Raw genomic sequence first — 20,543 nt, forward strand, 5'->3', positions numbered from 1 at the left:
CCCCCCCCCCCCCCCCCCCCCCGCCAACCTCCTACCTCCCAAGGTTGCCTGTTTCCATTCTTTCTGCTGGCCCTTAGGGCTTCAGTCCTTTTCCCTCACTCAGTACCAGATCAGGTTCCCCTCTTTCCCCCCTCTCACCCCCACTGTCCACTTTCCCACCCAGGTCCCTCCCTTCTTCCCTACTTGTGATTGCTTACTTCTCCCTCTCAAGTGGGATTTAGGTGTCCTCACTTGTGCCCTTCAGCTTGTTGATCTGTGGACTGTATCTTGGGTATTCTATACTTTTCCTTCTTTTTTTGGCTAATATCCACTTATTAGTGAGTACATATCATGTGTGTCCTTTTGGGTCTGAGTTACCTCACTCAGGATGATATCCTCTAGTTCCATCCATTGGCCTGCAAAACTCATGATGTCCTTGTCCTTAATAGCTGAATAGTATTCCATTGTGTAAATGAACCACATTTTCTATATCCATTCTTCTATTGTGGGACATCGGGCTGTTTCCAGCTTCTGGCCATCACAAATAAGGCTGCTATGAACATAGTGGAACATGTGTCCCTGTAGCATGGTGGGGCATCTTTTGGGTATATTCCCAAGAGTGGTATAGCTGGTTCTTCAGGTATATCTATTTCCAATTTTCTGAGTAACCTCCAGATTGATTTCCAGAGTGGTTGTACCAGTTAGCAATCCCATCAGCAATGGAGGAGTGTTCCTCTTTCTCCACATCCTCAACAACATGTGTTGTCATCTGAGGTTTTGATCTTAGCCATTCTGACTGGTGTAAGGTGGAATCTCAGGTCGTTTTGATTTGCATTTCTCTGATCACTAAGGACTTTGAACAGGACTAAGGAACTTCTTGAGGTGCTTCTCAGCCATTCAAGATTTCTCTGTTGTGAATTCTCAGTTTAGTTCTATACCCCATTTTTAAATTGGGTTGTTTGGTTTTATGGTGGTTAACTTCTTGAGTTCTTTATATATTTTGGGTATTAGCCCTCTATTGGATGTCCAGTGAGTGAAGATTTTCCCCAATTTGTAGGTTGCCAATTCTTCTTATTCACTATGTCCTTTGCCTTACAGAAGCTTTCCAGTTTCATGAGGTCCCATTTACCAATTCTTGATCTTAGAGCATGAGCCTTTGGAGTTCTGTTCAGGAAATTCTCCCCCTGTGCCAATGAGTTCAAGGCTCCTTCCCAGTTTCTCTTCTATTAGATTCAGTGTATCTGGTTTTATGTTGAGGTTCTTGATCCACTTGGACTTGAGCTTTGTGCAAGATGACAAACATGGGTCTATTTTCATTTTTCTAGACACAGACAGTCAGTTAGGCCAGCGCCATTTATTGCAGATGCTTTCTTTTTTCCATTGTATAGTTTTGGCATCTTTGTCAAAGATCAAGTGACCATAAGTGTGTGGTTTTATTTCTGGGTCTTCAATTCTATTCCATTGGTCAATTTGTCTGTCTCTGTACCAATACTATGTAGTTTTTATCACTATTGTTCTGTAGTAAAGCTTGAGGTCAGGGATGGTGATTCCCCCAGCCATTCTTTTATTGTTAAGAATTGTTTGGTTATTCTGGGTTTTTGTCTTTCCAGATGAATTTGAGAATTGTTCTTTCTATGTCTTTGAAGAATTGTGTTGAGAGTTTGATGGGGATTGCATTGAATCTGTAGATTGCCTTTGATAGGATGGCCATTTTTACTATATTAATTCTGCCAATCCATAAGCATGTGAGATCTCTTCATTTTCTGAGATCTTCTTTGATTTCTTTCTTGAGAGACTCAAAGTTATTGTCATACAGGTCTTTCATTTGTTTCGTTAGAGTTACCCCAAGATATTTTATATTATTTGTGGCTATCATGAAGGGTGTCATTTCCCTAATTTCTTTCTCAGCCTGTTTATCATTTTTATAGAGGAAGGCTACTGATTTATTTGAGTTAATCTTACATCTGTCCACGTTCCTGAAGTTATCAGTTGGAGAAGTTCTCTAGTAGAATTTTTGAGGTTGCTTATGTATACAATCATATCATCTGCAAATAGTGGTACCTTTATTTCTTCTTTGCCAATTGTATACCCTTGATGTCTTTTTTTTATTGTTCTAGCTAGCACTATGAGTAGTATATTGAAAAGATATGGGGAGAGTGGGCATCCTTGTCTTGTCCCCAATTTTAGTGGGATTGCTTCAAGTATGTGTCCATTTAATTTGATATTGGCTGTTGGTTTGTAGTAAATTGCTTTTATTATGTTTAGTTATAGGCCTTGAATTTCTGATCTCTCCAATACTTTTAACATGAAGGGGCATTGTATTTTGTCAAATACTTTTTCTGCATCTAAGGAGATGTTCATGAGATTTTTTTTTCTTTGAGTTTGTTTATATAGTGGATTACGTTAGTGAATTTTTGTATATAGAACCAACTCTGTATCCTTGGGATGAAGCCTACTTGATCATGTTGAATGATGGTTTTGATGTGTTCTTGGAATCTGTTTGCAAGAATTGTATTGAGTAATTTTGCATTTATATTCATAAGGGAGATTGGTCTGAAGTTCTCTTTGTTAGGTCTTTGTGTTTAGGTATGAGCTTAATTGTGGCTTCACAGAACGATTTAGGCAGTGTTCCTTTGGTTTTTATTTTATGGAATAGTTTGAGGAATATTAGTATCAGGTCTTCTTTGAAGGTTTAGTAGAATTCCACATTAAAACCATCTGGCCCTGGGCTTTTTTTGTTTGTTTGTTTGTTTGGGAGGATTTTAATAACTGCTTCTATTTCCTTGTGTGATATGGGCCTGTTTAGATGGTTTACCCTCTCTTAACTTTGAGATGTGGTATCTGTCTAGAAAACCATCCATTTCATCTAGATGTTTCAGGTTTGTTGAGTGTAGGCGTTTGTAGTAGGGTATGATGACTTTTTGTTATTTCCTCAGTTTCTGTTATGTCTCCCTTTTCATTTCTGATTTTGTTAATTTGGATACTGCCTCTGGGCCCTTTAGTTAGTTTGGCTAGGGGTTTATCTATCTTGTGATCTTAATATTTGTATCGTTTGTTCTTCTCCAGTCTAGCCATCAGTTCTGCTGGCTTATTCAAATAACCAGTTTGGGGGGGGGGTCCTTAAGTTTTCTCTATATTTCTCATCTTATTTATATTTGTTAAACTTTATTGCCTTCCATAGGCTACATCAGGGCTTACTTAGCTTTGTTTTATACCTCTTTAAAGGCATATATTAAGTTCTTTTCTGAGATTTTTTCTTTCTACAGTATAGGAGTTTGCAACTATTAATTTCTGTGAGCACTATTATCACTGCACTCAGTAAGTTTTTGTTTATAATTTTTTTCATTTTCAATTATTTCTAATTATTTTTAGCATCTCTTTTTATGATTTGTATCTTCTGTCTGCAGGCATACTATACCACATCAGTAATTTCAACAAAATTGCATCTTGATTATTTTAAAATTATTTACTGCAGCAAGATTTACTTGTATTTATTCATTAACTGACTGCCATACTATCATGTGCGTTCCCATACAAACAGAAAGTAAGGGTAGATTGTATATGCATGTGTATATATTCCCATAGAAACACAAAGAGGGTGTGAACTAGGCGGAGAGGGATGGAAGGAGGGAGGGAGAGAGGAAGGGGGGGAGGAAGGAGAAAGGGAGAGGGAGAGAGAGAAAGAGGGAGAGAGAGAGAGAGGGAGAGAGGGAGAGAGGGAGGGAGGAAGGGAGGGGGAAAGAGAGAGAGAGAGAGAGAGGGAGAGAGAGAGAGAGAGAGAGAGAGAGAGAGAGAGAGAGAGAGAGAGAGAGAGAGAGATCCCATACAAGTACAAGCAGGGATAGATTCATTTAATTTCCTTCAATTTTATTTCATTTAATTGTCACTTCAGCTGATAGGGGCTGGCATAATGACAATCAGCCCCTAAGCTTTCATCTGAACAATCTGAATCGAAGTCTAGTTAGAACATAAAAATCTAGTATATTAAGGACAAGATAATTATTGATGACCCAGGCTTCAGAACCTACCCAGAAATATAAGCTGTCATTCCTACAGATACCCCTAGAATACTCAAAGGGAGATAGGCACTTATGCACTTATGCATACATTTAACCAAAAGTAACTTTAGCTACTAGCCAGACTCTCCTAAAATTGTAAACGTTAAAATACTCACTTCAGACAGTTGTTACTAGCATTGCTGCTGTACACGCAGGAAGAAGTGATCCTACTCCTTCCTATTCTGCCATCTTTGCTCACTTATAAACTTTGACATATCATATGTGAATTAATATTTCAGATTTATTCAGGGATGGTTTTGGGGACAAACCACTTTTCTACTGCCTGATTGCTGAAGCACCCAGTAAACAAACAGAATCAGGTAAAGTAAACCTTTTGTCTCTAATTTAGTCTATAACATATTTTCTGTATCTGAAAACAGAGTTAACAGCAACAAATACATATTGTATAAATAGGATTAAGCAGAGGACTACAATGTACAAACCTAGAATACTTTTAAATAACACTACTATATCACTCTGATAATAAATTATTAAAATTATGAGAACAGGGATCAAAGTATATATTTTCTTTTAAAGGCTTTATTATAAGAAAAGTAAACTTTCTGTATTATATATTTATGAACTGACTTTGTCCAGCAACCACTTACTGCCTGAATAGTTAAAGCAGCAAACAAACATACCCTTTTGTATTCTGTTTGGAAACATATGCCTTCTTATGACTGAAAGCATCAGCCTCTTTGTCCACTCTCTTCTCTCCTCCCAGGAGTAAGAACTATTGGATTTGCCATGTACTACTTCACTTATGACCCACGTATTGGCAAACTGCTTCACCTAGAGGATTTTTATATCACTGAAGAATATCAAGGTAAAAACTACAATCATAATATTATTTGCAAACGTGTAAATTTTTCTAAGTACCATTCTAATGTAAGGGCTACAGATAAGTTTTTTACTAGAATTATGAGTTTTAACTTATTTAGATAACTCATTTCTATTTCTTGAGCCTGATCAGGATCCTAGTACAGTGAAGACTAAACCAGTTAGAAAAGTTAGAAAATATTTCAACAGTATTCATCAATACACTCAAGCAAACTACTCAGTTCCAACTAATATGTTTTTTAGATATATTTATTTCTTTTATTTATGAGTACACTGTAGTTGTCTTCAGACACACCAGAAGAGGGCACTGGATTCCATTACAGATGGTTGTGAACCACCATGTAGTTGCTGGGAATTGAACTCAGGACCTCTGAAAGAGCAGTCACTGCTCTTAACTGCCGAGGTATTTCTCCAGCCCAACAAATATTTTTATCTGTAAAATAATTTTATATTTTAGGTTTGTTTTTTAGTAGACATAGATAAGAAGCCTTGTTGTAAGAAAACAGTGAAGGCCAGCATGGTGACACACATTTAATTCCAGTACTTGGGATGCAGAGGTAGGTGGATCTCAGTGAGCTCTTATTTCAAGCCATTCAGCAAAAGATGGTCAGACCCTTTCTCAAGAAAAAAAAAAATCTCATTTGTATTAGCATTGTTTCCAGGCTCCAGTAAGATAAAAGAGTTTAAAACATTCATGAGTGAGTTTCAACACATGCTATTTAGAATATATGACAACCATAAACAGAGTTTGATCTTATATTGCTTTAAAATCAAAGTAAACTACTAGTTAAGTGAAAATTCTCAACTTACAGCCTTTCTTTGACATATCTATTTAATTAATAGGTCTAGGTATTGGGGCTGACATGCTGAAGAGGCTAAGTCAGGTATGTGTTATAGTTAGTATTGATAGTCTATATAGTATCCTTCATCAAAAATTGTTTAATGAGGCATAGATTAGGTAAATAATCTTATTAATTAAATATACCAAGACTGGTTCTTTTGGTAAAATGCTTGCCTTGCAAACACCAGGAGTTAAATTTAATTCTCAGACTCCACATAAAATGTCAGGAGTGGTGACATACACTTTTATGCCAGCAATGGCAAGGTGAGAAGAGCTACAGACTGTTGATATCTTGTGGTCACCGGCTGTCACCCTAACCTACTTGGTGAAATTTCAGGCCAGTGAAAGACTTTTTCTCAAACAAAAAGTGATAGCATCTGAGGGATAACATCCAAAGTTGTCCCCTGACCACCAAGGCACGCACACATATGCATTCCCAAATCCACACCAATATGTGCATCCACATCCACATCCACAAAATATTTTCATAACATGTACTTCCAATATTTATTAAAGTGGATTTTTAAGCTGAAAGCTCAGATTCTATGTTATATCTAATTAAAATTTATTTTTTTTGGAGACAAGGTTTCAAGGTTTCTCTGTATAGCCTAGGCTGTCCTGGAACTCATCTGTAGACCAGGCTGGCCTCTAACTCAGAAGTCCGCCTGCCTCTGCCTCCCAAATGCTGGGATTAAAGGCATGCGCCACCACTGCCTGGCTTAAATTTTATTCTTATGTAATGTATGAGCACACTATGTATGTTTTTATCATCAAGGATAAGGTGATTTTACTCACAAAACAGACCTACAGTGTGACTTGCAATAATATAAAAGATTCTTTTTTTGTCACAAAATACCTATTTCAAAATTGTTATACATATATCACATTATATATAATAGATCTTCAGTAAAATGTGAATGATTATACTGTCAAATAAGGGTAATATCTACTTGTTTGTTTTAAAACAGATAGCCATCAACACTGAATGTTGTGGCATGCAATTTCTTGTCATCATTTGGAATCAGGATTCTGTTGAGTACTACACTCGCCTAGGGGCTTTAGACCTTTCCTGTGAGGAAGGCTGCCATTTGTTCAGATTTAACATGGAAGATCTCCTGGAACTTGCAGAGGAAGAATGAAAACAAAAAATAAAAAACACAACAAAAAAACAGTTAACAACTCATCCCAAAATAGGCCTCAACATTTGAATGTCACCTGAGAAACATCACTTTTACATCAAATGTTGTAAAATAAAGCAAGTGAACATAATATTGTTGTAGATATTTTACTTTCAAAGAGATTTTTTAAGATACAGTCAATTTTTCACCATCCAAACTAAACACTAATGGATAGTAAAAGTTCTAACAATCTGTGATTACATCCTTCAAAACCCACTTACACTGGGTTTGGAGTTTTTAGTAACTGTATTTCATCAAATGTACAATGGTGATATTTTCACATTGCTGAAATTAAGATAAGCAAAACGCTCAAATGGCTTAAGGATTTATATTTTATATATGATGAAGTACGAGTATGTTTAAATAGAAAGAAGTAGGTATGAGGTTTAAAATTAATTTCCTACAGTGAGGCTAAGTTCTGAAGACATTACTTGTGAAAAACTCATGATTGCTTATCTAGAGCATTCAGTTCCATTGGATCTTCACTATTGTACCCTAAGTATATTCCATCCCTGAACATCTACAGCTCTTTGGTTATACTTAGAGAACATACCACATTCAACACTGCTTTTTGTATCTGTGTCCATCCTTTCTGGTATAGTCACTTTATAGAAGTACAATTATTTTGGAATTATATAACCATCTAAAACCATAATAAAAAGGTGAGCCAGCTATACCCACCAAGGATATTTACTTGTGAGAAAATACTTATTAAAAGAAATTGTGTGGGTTATAATATTTACAGAGACTAAGGACAAGGGAATGTAATAAATTAATAAATCCTATTGTGGAGAATTGGAAAAAGGTAATGCTCAAATTATTTTTGAAGGTTGGATAGGATACAAGAATGTGAATGAAACAAGATAAGGGGGCACACTGAAGGGCAGCAGCACAGGCAGTGAAGAGTAAACATGCTCATTAAACAAGTGGGATGCCATAAATGTACATTTGAATGAAGGCGCATGAGAAAAAACATTTAGAATATAAGACAGAAGACTTTTTGATTTGATTCTATAGTCAATGGTGAGCTACTGAAGTTTTCATTAAGACACCTGCTGTTTGAGTGAAAATTGTGTGTCTATAGATTCTGGTTTAGAAATACACTGAAATCTTCTGAGGAGACTCTAAGAAAGCAGTTACTCTTCCAATGAAAAGGACTTAGGGCATATCCCTTGCATATTGTACACCTGTCCCTCTGTCTTCCTACTTTGAATGGCTTGCATGCTCCCTGGAGGTACAATACTCATCTTGTGACTCTGAAATGTGCTAAAGAGATTAGTGTGGAAAGTCTAGGTCTTAAAGACACCAATGAAACATTGTATTAACCCTATTCCACCTTACTTCTGACTTTAAATACATTCTTATTGCAGAAGCTACTTACCTGGTTCACATGCAAACAAAACACATTATGAAGTAAGAGAGAGAGCCAGGCGGTGGTGGCGCACACCTTTAATCCCAGCACTTGGGAGGCAGAGGGCAGGTGGATTTCTGAGTTCGAGAGTTCGAGGCTAGCCTGGTCTACAGAGTGAGTTCCAGGACAACCAGTGATACACAGAGAAACCCTGTCTCGAAAAACCAAGAAAAAAAGGGGGGAAAGAGAGAGAGAGAGAGAGAGAGAGAGAGAGAGAGAGAGAGAGAGAGAGTTAGTTTAAGTTCAGTATCAAATCTCAGCTCCATGCTTTCCATTTGAAAACTGTCAGGTAACAATTAGGTTAACTGAAAATGGACTTGCAAATACACACAAAAATTTTTTTTTGAAATCTTGAAATCTGTTTTCAAGTTTTGTAGAAAAAGCAAGGCTACCTAATCTTTAAAGCTCAAGGCCTTTGTTTTTGACAACATGTCAAAATTTCAGTTCCATTTGGAATACTGTTATGATTTATACCTTGAAATTAAATATTTCTCTCTCTTAAATGAGAAGTTTAATAGCTGAAATGATGTCTGTAAGGTAGTTTTTATCATTAAGTTCTGTCACAAATTTTGCATTTATATAAATGACTAATATTTCACATTATTGACTATAAGTGACTTAATATTTAGCAAATCATAGTTTTTCATTATTTGGCTTCAAACCACCTTACTTCTGAAAGTAAATAATACTACCATGTTAAAAATCAATGCTTTAAAGGAGTTCTTGCTAATTGGTGATAACTTAATCTTTTGGATCTTATGAAATTTAGGGTTTAAAAAATGATGTACAGACTGAGCAAGTTGTATTTATGTATTGAAGAACAGTCACAGACATGAACACAAACACACACACACACACACAAAACATAACAATTAATTTAAAAAAGGTCATGATTTTGAAAGAGAGCAAGGAGGGGTATGAGAAGGTTTATAGGCAGGAAAGGGGAGGAGAAATTGTGTCATTAAAATTTCAATATTGTTTTAAATAATTAAAAATATATTATCCTATTAGAGTTTATTATTTATTTATTTTTAATTTTTATTTTTGACATTATAATTATATCAGTTTCCCATTCCTTTCCTCCCTCAAAATTCTCCAATATACCCCTCCTTCTCTATTTTAAAATTTATGGCCTCTTTCATTAATTGTTGTTACATACATACACATATACCACACACACACACACACACACACACACACACACACACACACACACACATATATTCCTAAATACATAAGTACAACTTGTTGATTCTGTATAATGTTACTGGTATGTATATTTTCAAAACTGACCACTTGGTATTGAATAACCAGTTGGTGTGCTCTTCCCTGGGAAAGACTATTTCTCAAGCTCTCAGCATTCCTTAGTTTCCTGTAGTTCTTTGGGTTGGGTTGGTGCCTCCTGGCTTTTCCTCATCCATGTTTAATATGTCTGTTGTTGTTGTCTGTGTTCCACATATCTCTATAATGTATTCTGACCATCTTCATTCACCACTTCCTCCAGCTCTTCTTTTGAGCTCCTTACTCAATCACCCTCCTAACTTCATGCCACATTATTTTTTCTTATTTTGTATTAAACACTGCTGAGTCTACATAATTATGTTTATGTGCACACGGGCATGGGCAATCTAACACAGGCCACATATCCAAGAAAGAGTGACTCTCCCTCTGACAGCACCAATCAATGGACCATAGATCCTTGAATAGGAGGTAGGACCTCAGCATGGAGGAGAGAGGTTCTCCTATGTATGTTGGAATTTTGACTCACTTGATCTTGTACATGACACTGTCCATTTTAATACTTAAAACATTTGTGTATGTGATGTGTATGCATATACTGTATGTCTGTTTGTATACTAACCAGTCAGTGTGGGCACATTGATGCTACAAGTATGTTTAGTGATCAAAATTTGTTTGAGACACATTTCTTGTCCTCACTGTTGCATACACCCCACAAACTTCTGTGGGTCCTCCTATCTCCACATCTCATCTTCCTGTAAGATAGGAGCATTGAGATTAGAGAGGTCAACTGCTACACTTGATATTACTTGGTTTCTGGGCATTTAGACTCAGTTCTTCATGTGTTCATGACAAGCCTTTGATCCACTAGACCATCTCTGAACCCCATTTTTAATGGTTCTGCACACAAAATATCTTGATATGCAAACTTGGGGAAGCACTTTCATTGTCTTGTATTAACTTTACAAATCCCTGTCTTGTATCTACCAGTCCTGAGACACTGTTACTAACTATACTACATATGTTGACACTGGATAAGGAAAATTGTTTTAACATGTACTACTGCTTCATAAAAGTCTCTTGATTTAGTGACATCCTTTAATGCCATTAAAGAAGTCATTTCTTAAGTGACAAATCTGTAATTAATTCTACCATTAAAATATGAAATTCAACCATATTTGTAGCACCTGGGCTGTCATCTATCCTCAAAGCATAAAATTTAAAATAAGTGGTTCTACACCCAAATTTTTTTCAATAGATTTTATCATTTCTCAAATTTGCTTCACTGTTCTCTTATCAGATGCACTCATTTTAGAATGATCTCTCTTTTTAAGGGTGTTATTATATTTGTCATAATCTCTATATATTTATTTATATTTATAAATAAATGGTTATAATTTGCTGTTAAATAAGCTATCACACAACCAGCTATTGCAATTATAAAAATTCATGAGTTATAATTTTTCCTTATTAGATGACCCTTGATATGTATTCAATTTTTCAGCATGGTTTTGCATATATGGCCTTTTCAGATTATAGTCTTTCAAAGCTCGCACAAATTCCCAACAAATTATGCATAATGCCTTACTATTTATCAACAACAAAAAAGTTCTGTTTTTCATTAAACAATCTTCTTTCAGTTGTACTTTTTCTATTTGTATTATGTTTTCTTTTGAGAGTCTTTAGAAACCATGATAGAATTAAGGGACTATGTTTACTTAAAAACATTTATCATGTATACACACATTTGTGCCTATGCACAGGAGCATGTCTTTGCCTTTGTATGCAGGCCACAGGATAACCTGCAAGATTCAGCTCTCTAATGTGAGACTGAGGGCTCTAACTTGGGTCATCAGGCTTTGGGGAAAACATTTTTACATGCTGAGCCCTCTCTCCAGCTTTTTGTTTATCTTGTTATGAAATGTAATTGACAGTAAAGTAAAAAACAAGGTCTGAGCTCATCAACATGTCAGAAGCTAATACAGTAGAAAATGGGGAGCCATTGTAAAATATTCCAGGCAGTGTGTTAGGTTTGAAGCATTCTTAATAATCTAATAATACTTACCTGTCTCCTAAATAACTGACATCTATTGGTTATAATGTTCATTAAAACATTGTTGATAATGTACTTCACTTATATATAATGCCTTTTTAAAAATGTACAGAAATCTTAGGAGGAAGCTCAAGAGAAAAGACAGCTTGAGGGAAAGGCTGGGTTATGCTTTGTCTTTTTTCTATTGCTTTTTGATTTTTTTTTTAAGGAAAATCTATTTACTAGTTGAGGAAAAGATGAGTGAAAAGAGATACCAAAGATTAAAGGTTAAACAGGATGAAACAGTCCTGAAAAGATGGGAATTGGGACCTGAGAAGAAACACTAGTCTTAGGAAAGGGTGCAAAGAATGGCTGCAAAGAGTAACCTGGAAGTTAGATGGCTAGTGGGAATGCTTGTATCTAAGAAATGGACATCTTTGCTCTATGAAGTAGAAAACAGGCTAGTTTGTTGAGTTTAAAGGCCTGAGTGGAGTGAAACAGAAAAACACAACACTCAAGAAGCAGTAGCAAAGTTGCTACTCGGTCCTAGGATCATGTAGGATATGGTCCACTTAAACAGATGTTTTCAAGCATTTAAGAGTAGATATCATAAATAAAGCAAAACTCATGTGCCATAAAATATGGATATTTTATTCCAGCTCAAAAAAAAAGTTAAGTGAAAAACATTCTGCTAGCCCCCATTCTAAGTTAACTGGCAATAATTGGGAAAACTGAAGCAGATACATACATACATATATATGTATGTTTTTAGAATTCAGTCTTACTGACAATCTTCATTTTGCTTTCTGATAAATTCTATTACAAGTCATGAAATATACTCCTAGTATTTCTAACTCAGTTCCCTCATTAATCACTTAATATTAATTGTGTTGCATTCATTAATTTGTGTTTTTACCACTTGTATCATTGGCCAAACTGTTTATTTGAAAATGTCATGGAAAAATTTCAAGTCACATTCTGTCAGTTACCCATTCATTATGTGATCTTTCACCATTGTTTGCAACTTGGTACATCTGGCAGTTCTCTATGCAGGTTCCCTCTGTAAACTAGTTCAGCTTCTGGTGCTGTACATATCTTTATCATCTGGATGAGACTGCCCGTGATCCATGAGCTTGGGGTCAGGTATAAACTGTGTAGTACCTATAAAGTATTAAAGCGAAAAAGAAGATATTTATATTTTGTTTTGAGACTACAGCAGTGAACAAAACATAAAATCTTTCAATATGAGCCTAACATGGGTGAAATAGACAACAAGGTAAGTAAAATACATAGCACATCCTTTGATAGTTAAGTGCTGCACAGAATAGGAAATCACGGAGGGATACATAAAGTGTTTGGGTAATTTCCAAGTATAAATAAGGTTCCTAGAAAGGTGATATTTGAGGAAAGAAATGAGGAAGATGCAGGCATGTGCTCTATAGACAGTTATCTGTGGGAAATGGCTTCTAGGATGAGCTGACCACACGTGTGAGGACCTGATCCAATATGGCTGAAATACAGTAGATAAATGGGTGTCAATGAGTGGCAGGAGAAGACTTCAGGCTAGTTTAGAGTCATGGTTAAGATATAGTCTTTTAGTTCAAGTTGATGGGCAATTTTTAAGTAGATGTATACCATAGTTGTGCTTAATAAGAGATCTTTTGCCTAAGTAAAAGAGACCATAGAGGAACAAACATAGAAGTAAGGATAGCAGATAAGAAGCCATTGCATTACTCACTGAAGTGCTGAGGGCTTCGTGGCGACAGTTTTGAGAATTGTAAGAAAGAACTATACTATGAATAATTCTGAAGGTAAAATAAACAGAATTTCCTAAAGAGATTGACTATTTAACTAGAGAAACTAGAAGAATAGAGCTGAAAGTCATTGAGACAGGACAAAATGTGATACAAGTAGATTTGGGGAAAGCAAATAAAATGTTAAATTTTGGATGTGTGGAATGTGAATTATTTACTAAACATATGAGTTCAAATACTGGGTAGTCAGCTAGAACTGTGTCAGTACAGTTCATAAGAGGCCCCAACTGGGTTATTACAGTTCCAGCCTATACAGCATTGAAAACCATGGAGCAAAGTAGCATTATCTATAGCCAGATGAGTACAAGAAGGGAACTCTTCAAAATACTGTAACCTTTTAAAGTTAAGATTAAGACAGAGATACGAACAAGAACCAAGAGTAAGTGATACCTTACAGGCCAAGGGAGGATGGGACAGTTTAACCTGTATTCATGGTTATTGATGGATTTCATGTACTCGAGATGAAAAACTGATTCCTTGATTTGGTAATATGATTTAATAGTTAGCTTGACAAGTTAATTGTGTTCCAGAAAAGATGTGCTCAATGTACCACACATGCTTGGGATGAGGTTGATGAAATAAGTCATATTGCATACTGACTTATGCTAACTAGTTTGTGTACACACAGTGGTGTTTCTACAATGGTGAAATTATCTAATGGCACATTCATCAGAATTTATCCCTGTCATTTAGCAATGCATGCCTGCATTATTCACATTTGACAGATAAGGAGATCAATTTATTAATTAATTTAGAGATTAATTTGACTAATATCACTCAACTGCCAAGTGGAGGAGCAAGCCTGAATGTAGGCATGTCTGATTCCTACAGAGTCCTGGATTTTCTGAAAATGGAAGTTAGTACAGTAACAATATCACATACTTTTTTTAGCATTAGGTAAGATGCATACACTACTTTGTGCATGATAAGTAGGCAAAGAACAACCAATTAGTAAAAACACTTTGTTTATTATTTAGAAAAGGAAGCTTACTTAGAAAAAGTTAGGGGGTAGGCTACCTTGTCTTAAGATATCAAAAGCAGTCATTTAGTCAACAATTAAGGGTTAAATTTTCGAGTAGCTGTAAAGTACATGCACCAATTGTTTTTATTTTAAATTTTTTTCAATGTCTGAGTTATTTTTAAATGATTTTATAATTTTGTGGAGCCATACATTTTTCCCACAGAAAAATTTATTTTCAGTTTTATGATTAAAACAAAGAAGAAAATTTGAACATAGTGATTTATAACTTTTAGAAGTCTTTTCTACTTTATAAAGTGTGACACATTTATATATGGTATCAGGACCAAAGTCTTAATCAGGCCATAAACACTATCTATGATATCAATACTGATATCCATACAATAGAAATTTTTAATTTGAGGTCCTTTCAGAGGTTTAAGATAGAATTCATGATTTATCAAGTAAGATTAAGAAAAGTTGTCTATACTGTTACTAATCTCTAAAACTGGAAATTTTATTCAGTTATAAATCTAGGTGACAAACTTCGAGGGTATTATTTTTATATTTTTTTCTTTTCTTTTATTGGATATTTTATTTATTTACATTTAAAATGTTATCTTCTTTCCCAGTTTCCCCTCTGGTGATACCCTATACCATCTCCCCTCTGGCTGCTTCTATGAGGGTGCTCCCTCACCCACTCACCCACTCTTGTCTCCCCTCCCTGGTATTCCCCTATGCTGGGGCAGCAAGCCTTCACAGGGCCAAGAGCCTCTCCTCCCATTGATGCCAGATAAGGCCATCCTCTGCTACATATGCAGCTGGAGCCATGGGTCCCTCTATGTGTATTCTTTGGTTGGTGGTTTAGTCCCTGGGAGCTCTGGGGGGGGGTCTGGTTGATTGATACTGTTGTTCTTCCTATGGGGTTGCAAATTGCCAACAGAAATCACAAGTGTTTTCATATCATCTTATAAATTATCTTAAGATACTTTCAACTGGCACTACTTGACAATTATAGCAGGTATCAAATCTATTGCTAGATAATATTTTAACATATATAATGTATTAGTATGTATTTAGCTTTTAATTAGAAAACTCTCTGAAAAGGGTCTAAAAAATGGGGTAAAGAAATGCTAGGAGTTTTGTGCTTATCAGCATTTCTCAAATGCATCTTCACTGCCACCTGGTGGCAGGCACATCTCAACAACTTAAAAAGGTTCTCTGAACTCTAGTTCTTTGAAATTTTCTTTAAAGTTTTCTTTATATTTTTGGCTGTGAGCCTAGCCTTTAATGGCTGAGCCAGACATATTCAGAGGCAGATGCTCACAACTAGCCATTGAACTGATCATGGGGTTCCCAATGGAGGAGTTAGAGTGAAGGCCATTGGAGGTGAAGGGGTTTGTGGCCCCATGAGGAGAGCAACAATACCAACCAACCACAGCTCCCAGGGTCTAAACCACCAGCCTGGGAGCACTTAGGGAGGGATCCAGGGCTTCAGCTGTATATTTAAGAGCAGAGGGCCCTGCTGGGCATAGGTGGAAGAAGAGATCCTTGACTTTGTGAAGGCTGGACACCCCAGGGGGTGGGAATTTGAGGGTGGGGAGGTGGGAGTGGGGGGAGGTAGGGGTTCTCTTCTTCCGCAGAGAAGAAGGAGGAGGGGTAAGGGGATAGGGGGTTCCTGGGTGGGTGGGGGATGCGGTAAGGGGACATCATATGAAATGTAAATAAAACATCCAATAAAAAAAGTTTTCTTTATTTTTGAGAATTTTGTTTACTTGAAATTTTATCTTTTGAGAAATTCATATATAAGTCCTACATTTCCATCATTTCCACTCCTTCGCCTCTATTTCCTTCCATGTAAACCCCACTCTAAATTCATGATTTGTGTGTGTGTGTGTGTGTGTATGTGTGTATATATGTATGTATATATATATATATATACATACATATATATATATATAAGTTTTCTGTCGTCTTTGAGTGAAAATTGTGGCTATATAAGTTCTGGCTCCTGTCTGTAAGCATATTATAGCATCAATAATAGTATCAGGCCTTGGTGTACACACCCACTCCCATGAGATGGATCCCAAGTTGGGGAGGTCATTGGACCTTCTTTCCTTCAGTCTATCTATTCTCCATTTCTGTTCCTGCAGTTCTTTTAGACAGTTCAGGGTAAAGAATTTTGACTGTGAGTTAGTAACCCTGTCCGTCCCTCCACTTGGGACCAGCAGTCTCGACTAACCCAGATCCCAGGGAGCTCCCAGGCATCATACAGGGACTGGTCCAAGGCTCCCAGCCCATTCATATATATACAAACACACACACATACACACACACATGCACGCACATATGCTTGAGGCCCCAGGGAAGGGGGAGGTATGGTGGTGGGGGGCAGGGGAAGCATCTTGGGGGAGGGCAATGGCTGGAATGTAAATACAAAACGTTCTGGCTTAAATAGACATAGAAATCTAAAGAGACTCTAGGAAGGAAATTATTCTTATTAAACTTCAGAAATACATCCATCCATCCATACATACATCCATATATACATAGCATAATCCATTATTGCTCATACATACATACATACATACATACATACATAGCATAATTCATTATTGCTCATATATACACATGTTTAGGGTTAACTCTAACAGATTAGATAGCTTGTCATGAGGCTTGTCCCTGGAGAAAATAGATTTTATCTTTCTCAGTTGCCACTGATTAGCTATTACTCCCCAGCTAGTGGTGGGGAGAATTTCATTCATGTGCACAATGATATATAATCATATCTACCTCCATATCTTCCCAAATATGTCCTTTTCCCAACTTCATTATTATTGTTGTCATCATTATTATTGTCATTATTATTGTTATAAGTGTTATAAATGTATAAGACTTAATGCATGTATAATCTGTGCATCACATACATGCCTGGTATCCACAAAAGTCAGAAGAAGGCATGAGATGATCCAGAAATTGAGTTACAGACAGTTATGAGCTACCATTTGGTGTTGGGAAATCAAACCTGAGTACATTGGAAGAGCAACCAGTGTTCCTAAGTGCTGAGTCATTCTCCAGCCCTTTTATTTATTTTTGATAAAACACTATGTCCTGTTACTGCTGCTCATATGTGCATGTATTTGGGGCCATCTATTGGAATGCAGGAAACCGATCAGTAACCTTCTTCAATGTAGATGATGAATCCTAATCATACCCACTCCCCAGTCCCTTCCTTCACCTTCTCCTGGCTCCTCTCCTGATACTACTTCCTTTCCACTTTGAGAGTCAGTCCCTCCCCCTCCCCCCCCCCTCCCCCCCCCCCCCCCCTCTCTCTCTCTCTGTCTCCCTTTCTCTCTGTCTTTCTGTCTCTGTCTCTCTCTCTCTCTTTCTCTCTGTGTGTCTCTCTCTGTCTCCTTCTGTCTCTGTCTCTTTTAAATAATCCAATGACTCTAGTTAATGCTGCCCAAATGGGCATGGCTGTGGGGTTATCCTCTGAGATAAGGGCAATCTGCCACTAGCCATTCCTCTAATAAGTATACTAAACAGAACTATTAGTAGGGATGTGAGAAATAATTTTATGTGTCTTCTGCTTTCGGGTTTGCTTAATGGTGTACACAAATTTCCTAAGTCCTCTAACACCTCTACTTACTCCCTGAATTTATATTCTTGTCTACCATCTGATTAAAGACTTGCTTCACTCCAATTTCCTAGATTGGAAAGGTCCTCCTATCTTTAGAACTCCAATCTTTTTGAATTTCTTAAAATGTGGAACGCCCAGATATTTCTGTGGAACTTTTCTGATTATCTATCAGGTTTGAGGCCACACTCAGCACTCAAGAGATGTTATTACAAGGTTGGAGGACTGGCAGCAGTTCAAGGATGTAATGCATATTGAGACCCTGTGTGTGTGTGTGTGTGTGTGTGTGTGTGTGTGTGTGTGTCAGAAGGAGAGAGAGAGGGGGGCAGAGAGAGGGGGAGGAGGACGAGAGGGAGAGGGAAGGGGAGGACAAGGGGAAGAGGGGGGGGAGATCAAGGAGAAGGGGAAGGGGAGGAGGAGGGGGAGGGGGAGGGGGAGACTGAGACTGAGACATAACCCTAATGGCAAGCATGTGAGAACTCTTATTTTTTTTCTTGTAGATAGGGAAACAAACCTATGGTGATGGACATCTTGCTCCAGGTAATAGAACTATTCCAATAATGGGTGTGGTAATCAGCTTCAGGTCTTCTAAAACCTGTGGTTATAATCACTACTGTTTCCCATGTCATGGAGCTTTGTGATTACATGTGAAACGGAGAAATGCTAAGTTCTAAGGGTGAGGCAATTAACCCTCAAAACTACATTGTTACACTAAAATCTCAACCACCAATGTTATGATGGTATTCGGTCGCAAGGGGGAGGGAGTAAGCAATCAGGATTAGATGAGTTGATGAAGGTAGAGTCCTTGTGAATGAAATTTGTACCCTATGATGTATCCTGACAATATGTTTCATTCTCTTCTCTACCATGTGAGGATACAAGACCTCAACTGCCTAGGAGACAGAAGAATGTGGTCACCCTATGTCCAATTGCTCTTTAGTTAGCAGTATCAATCAAGATGGTTCATAAAATACCTTTAAGGCTCTCAGTTCAGTTAATGTCCCTTATCTATCATGTCCAATTTAAGAAAAATGTTTTATTTACAACAAAAAATATACAGACATTGTGCCTATACAACACATTTAAAAATACAAAGCTTAGACCTAGTCCTTCTATAACTGCTACTACAAACTGCTTTTAGATGATTAAACAATATGAGTTAAGAGTCAGATAGCAAACTTGTGGTTTTGAGTTAATTACAAGGTGTTTTGAGATATTTCAGTTGATAATGGCTGAGAGTAGTCAAGGCTTAACAAGAACAAAAGAAAGAAAGAAAGAAAGAAAGAAAGAAAGAAAGAAAGAAAGAAAGAAAGGAAGGAAGGAAGGAAGGAAGGAAGGAAGGAAGGAAGGAAGGAAGATGTTCTGAATACCACAGACTGGTAGGAAAGATGGAGCATGGCCAGGTTCTTATAAAGGTGTTCTTTTGCCTCCTGACTTTACCTTCATCGCCTCATCTAACCCTGATTATCTTCCCTTCCTCCTAAGGTTTTGCTATTTGGTGACAGCTTTTCTTGGACTAATATTACTGTTATTACTATCTTGCTCTTTTAAGACAGGGTCTTGGTATGTATCTCAAGCTAGTCTAGGAACTCACTAAATTAAAGAGTCCACACTGGCCTTCAGTGCACAAGCCTTCTCTTTCAGTTTCCCAACTGCTTGAATTACAGGTATGACCACCATGCCCTACCACCAGATGCAGATTAAGAGGGGAGTAGGAGGAAGAGGAAATTAGAGAGGAAATTCTGGTTTTCAATTAGAAGAACTATATACAGTGTAAAGAGGGTAGACTGTGGCATTAGGAAGATGAGCTAAAACACATCTTTGCTACTGATAAGTTCTATGATTTGAAAGAAGCTGTTTAAGCTCCTGGGGTGTTTCATTATGAAATGGGAATAATTACCAATGCATCAGAGGTGGCACTTTATTTTGTTTTGTATTGCTGGTTGAATAATAATAATCATTAGTAATCTATTTCACAGTGCATGCTTTATAAAGGGTAGATAAAAAGACCATTTCTACCTTTCCACCTCTGAATGCAGCATATTTGTTTTGCAATGAAGCAGCTATGCAAATCTGAGACAGGCGGATTTATGAGAATAGACTGCCAAAGTGGTTTTAATCATTTGGTTCCATTCTTTTTGATCTTTAGAAAGCATAATATTGTTTGCCAATATTGAATTACTAGCAAAGTTGTAATACTGTTACCTATACTACTTAAAGCTGCAATTTCTCCTGGTACTCAAATTTAATAAAAGCAGAGGTAGTGGAAAGTAAGACTGATAGGAGACTGACAGGTAAATAGCATGAGAAATGGAAGCTGAGATGCTTTATGCAGGTGTGGCTCATACCTGTCAGTTGACAGAATCCTGAAAGGTACACTTTGCTCCTTCTGATAAAATAACTTACATTTATAAAGTGATATTAAATGTTTCACTCAATCATATTGACAGTACTGTACCTGCACACATGAAGACATGGATTATAACTATTGGTGTGATTTAAAAAGAAAAATCTCAGGAATCTAGGTCCCTCATAACCAAAAATGAAATTCAAAGC

The 20,543-nt window shown here is 36.9% G+C and overlaps 2 protein-coding genes across 3 annotated transcripts in view; one reads left to right on the top strand and one right to left on the bottom strand.

The window, feature by feature from the left end:
* The window catches only part of Satl1 (spermidine/spermine N1-acetyl transferase like 1), a 16,766-nt gene extending 9,783 nt beyond the window's left edge, over positions 1-6,983 (top strand). The window contains exons 3-6 of the mRNA XM_028786984.1: positions 4,277-4,357; positions 4,762-4,863; positions 5,721-5,761; positions 6,687-6,983. Of these exons, the coding sequence (XP_028642817.1) occupies positions 4,277-4,357; positions 4,762-4,863; positions 5,721-5,761; positions 6,687-6,857 (395 nt within the window). The 3' untranslated portion in view covers positions 6,858-6,983. The remainder of the gene's footprint in view (positions 1-4,276; positions 4,358-4,761; positions 4,864-5,720; positions 5,762-6,686) is intronic.
* Positions 6,984-12,208: 5,225 nt separating this feature from the next.
* The window catches only part of Apool (apolipoprotein O like), a 63,616-nt gene continuing 55,281 nt past the window's right edge, over positions 12,209-20,543 (bottom strand). For both annotated transcript variants that reach the window (XM_028781378.1, XM_028781315.1), the window contains one exon: positions 12,209-12,739. In XM_028781378.1, coding sequence (XP_028637211.1) covers positions 12,651-12,739 — 89 coding nt within the window. In that variant the 3' untranslated portion in view covers positions 12,209-12,650. The remainder of the gene's footprint in view (positions 12,740-20,543) is intronic.

Source organism: Grammomys surdaster, unplaced genomic scaffold, assembly GCF_004785775.1.
Source record: "Grammomys surdaster isolate TR1022 unplaced genomic scaffold, NIH_TR_1.0 61, whole genome shotgun sequence".
In the NCBI taxonomy this organism is placed as follows: Eukaryota; Metazoa; Chordata; class Mammalia; order Rodentia; family Muridae; genus Grammomys; species Grammomys surdaster.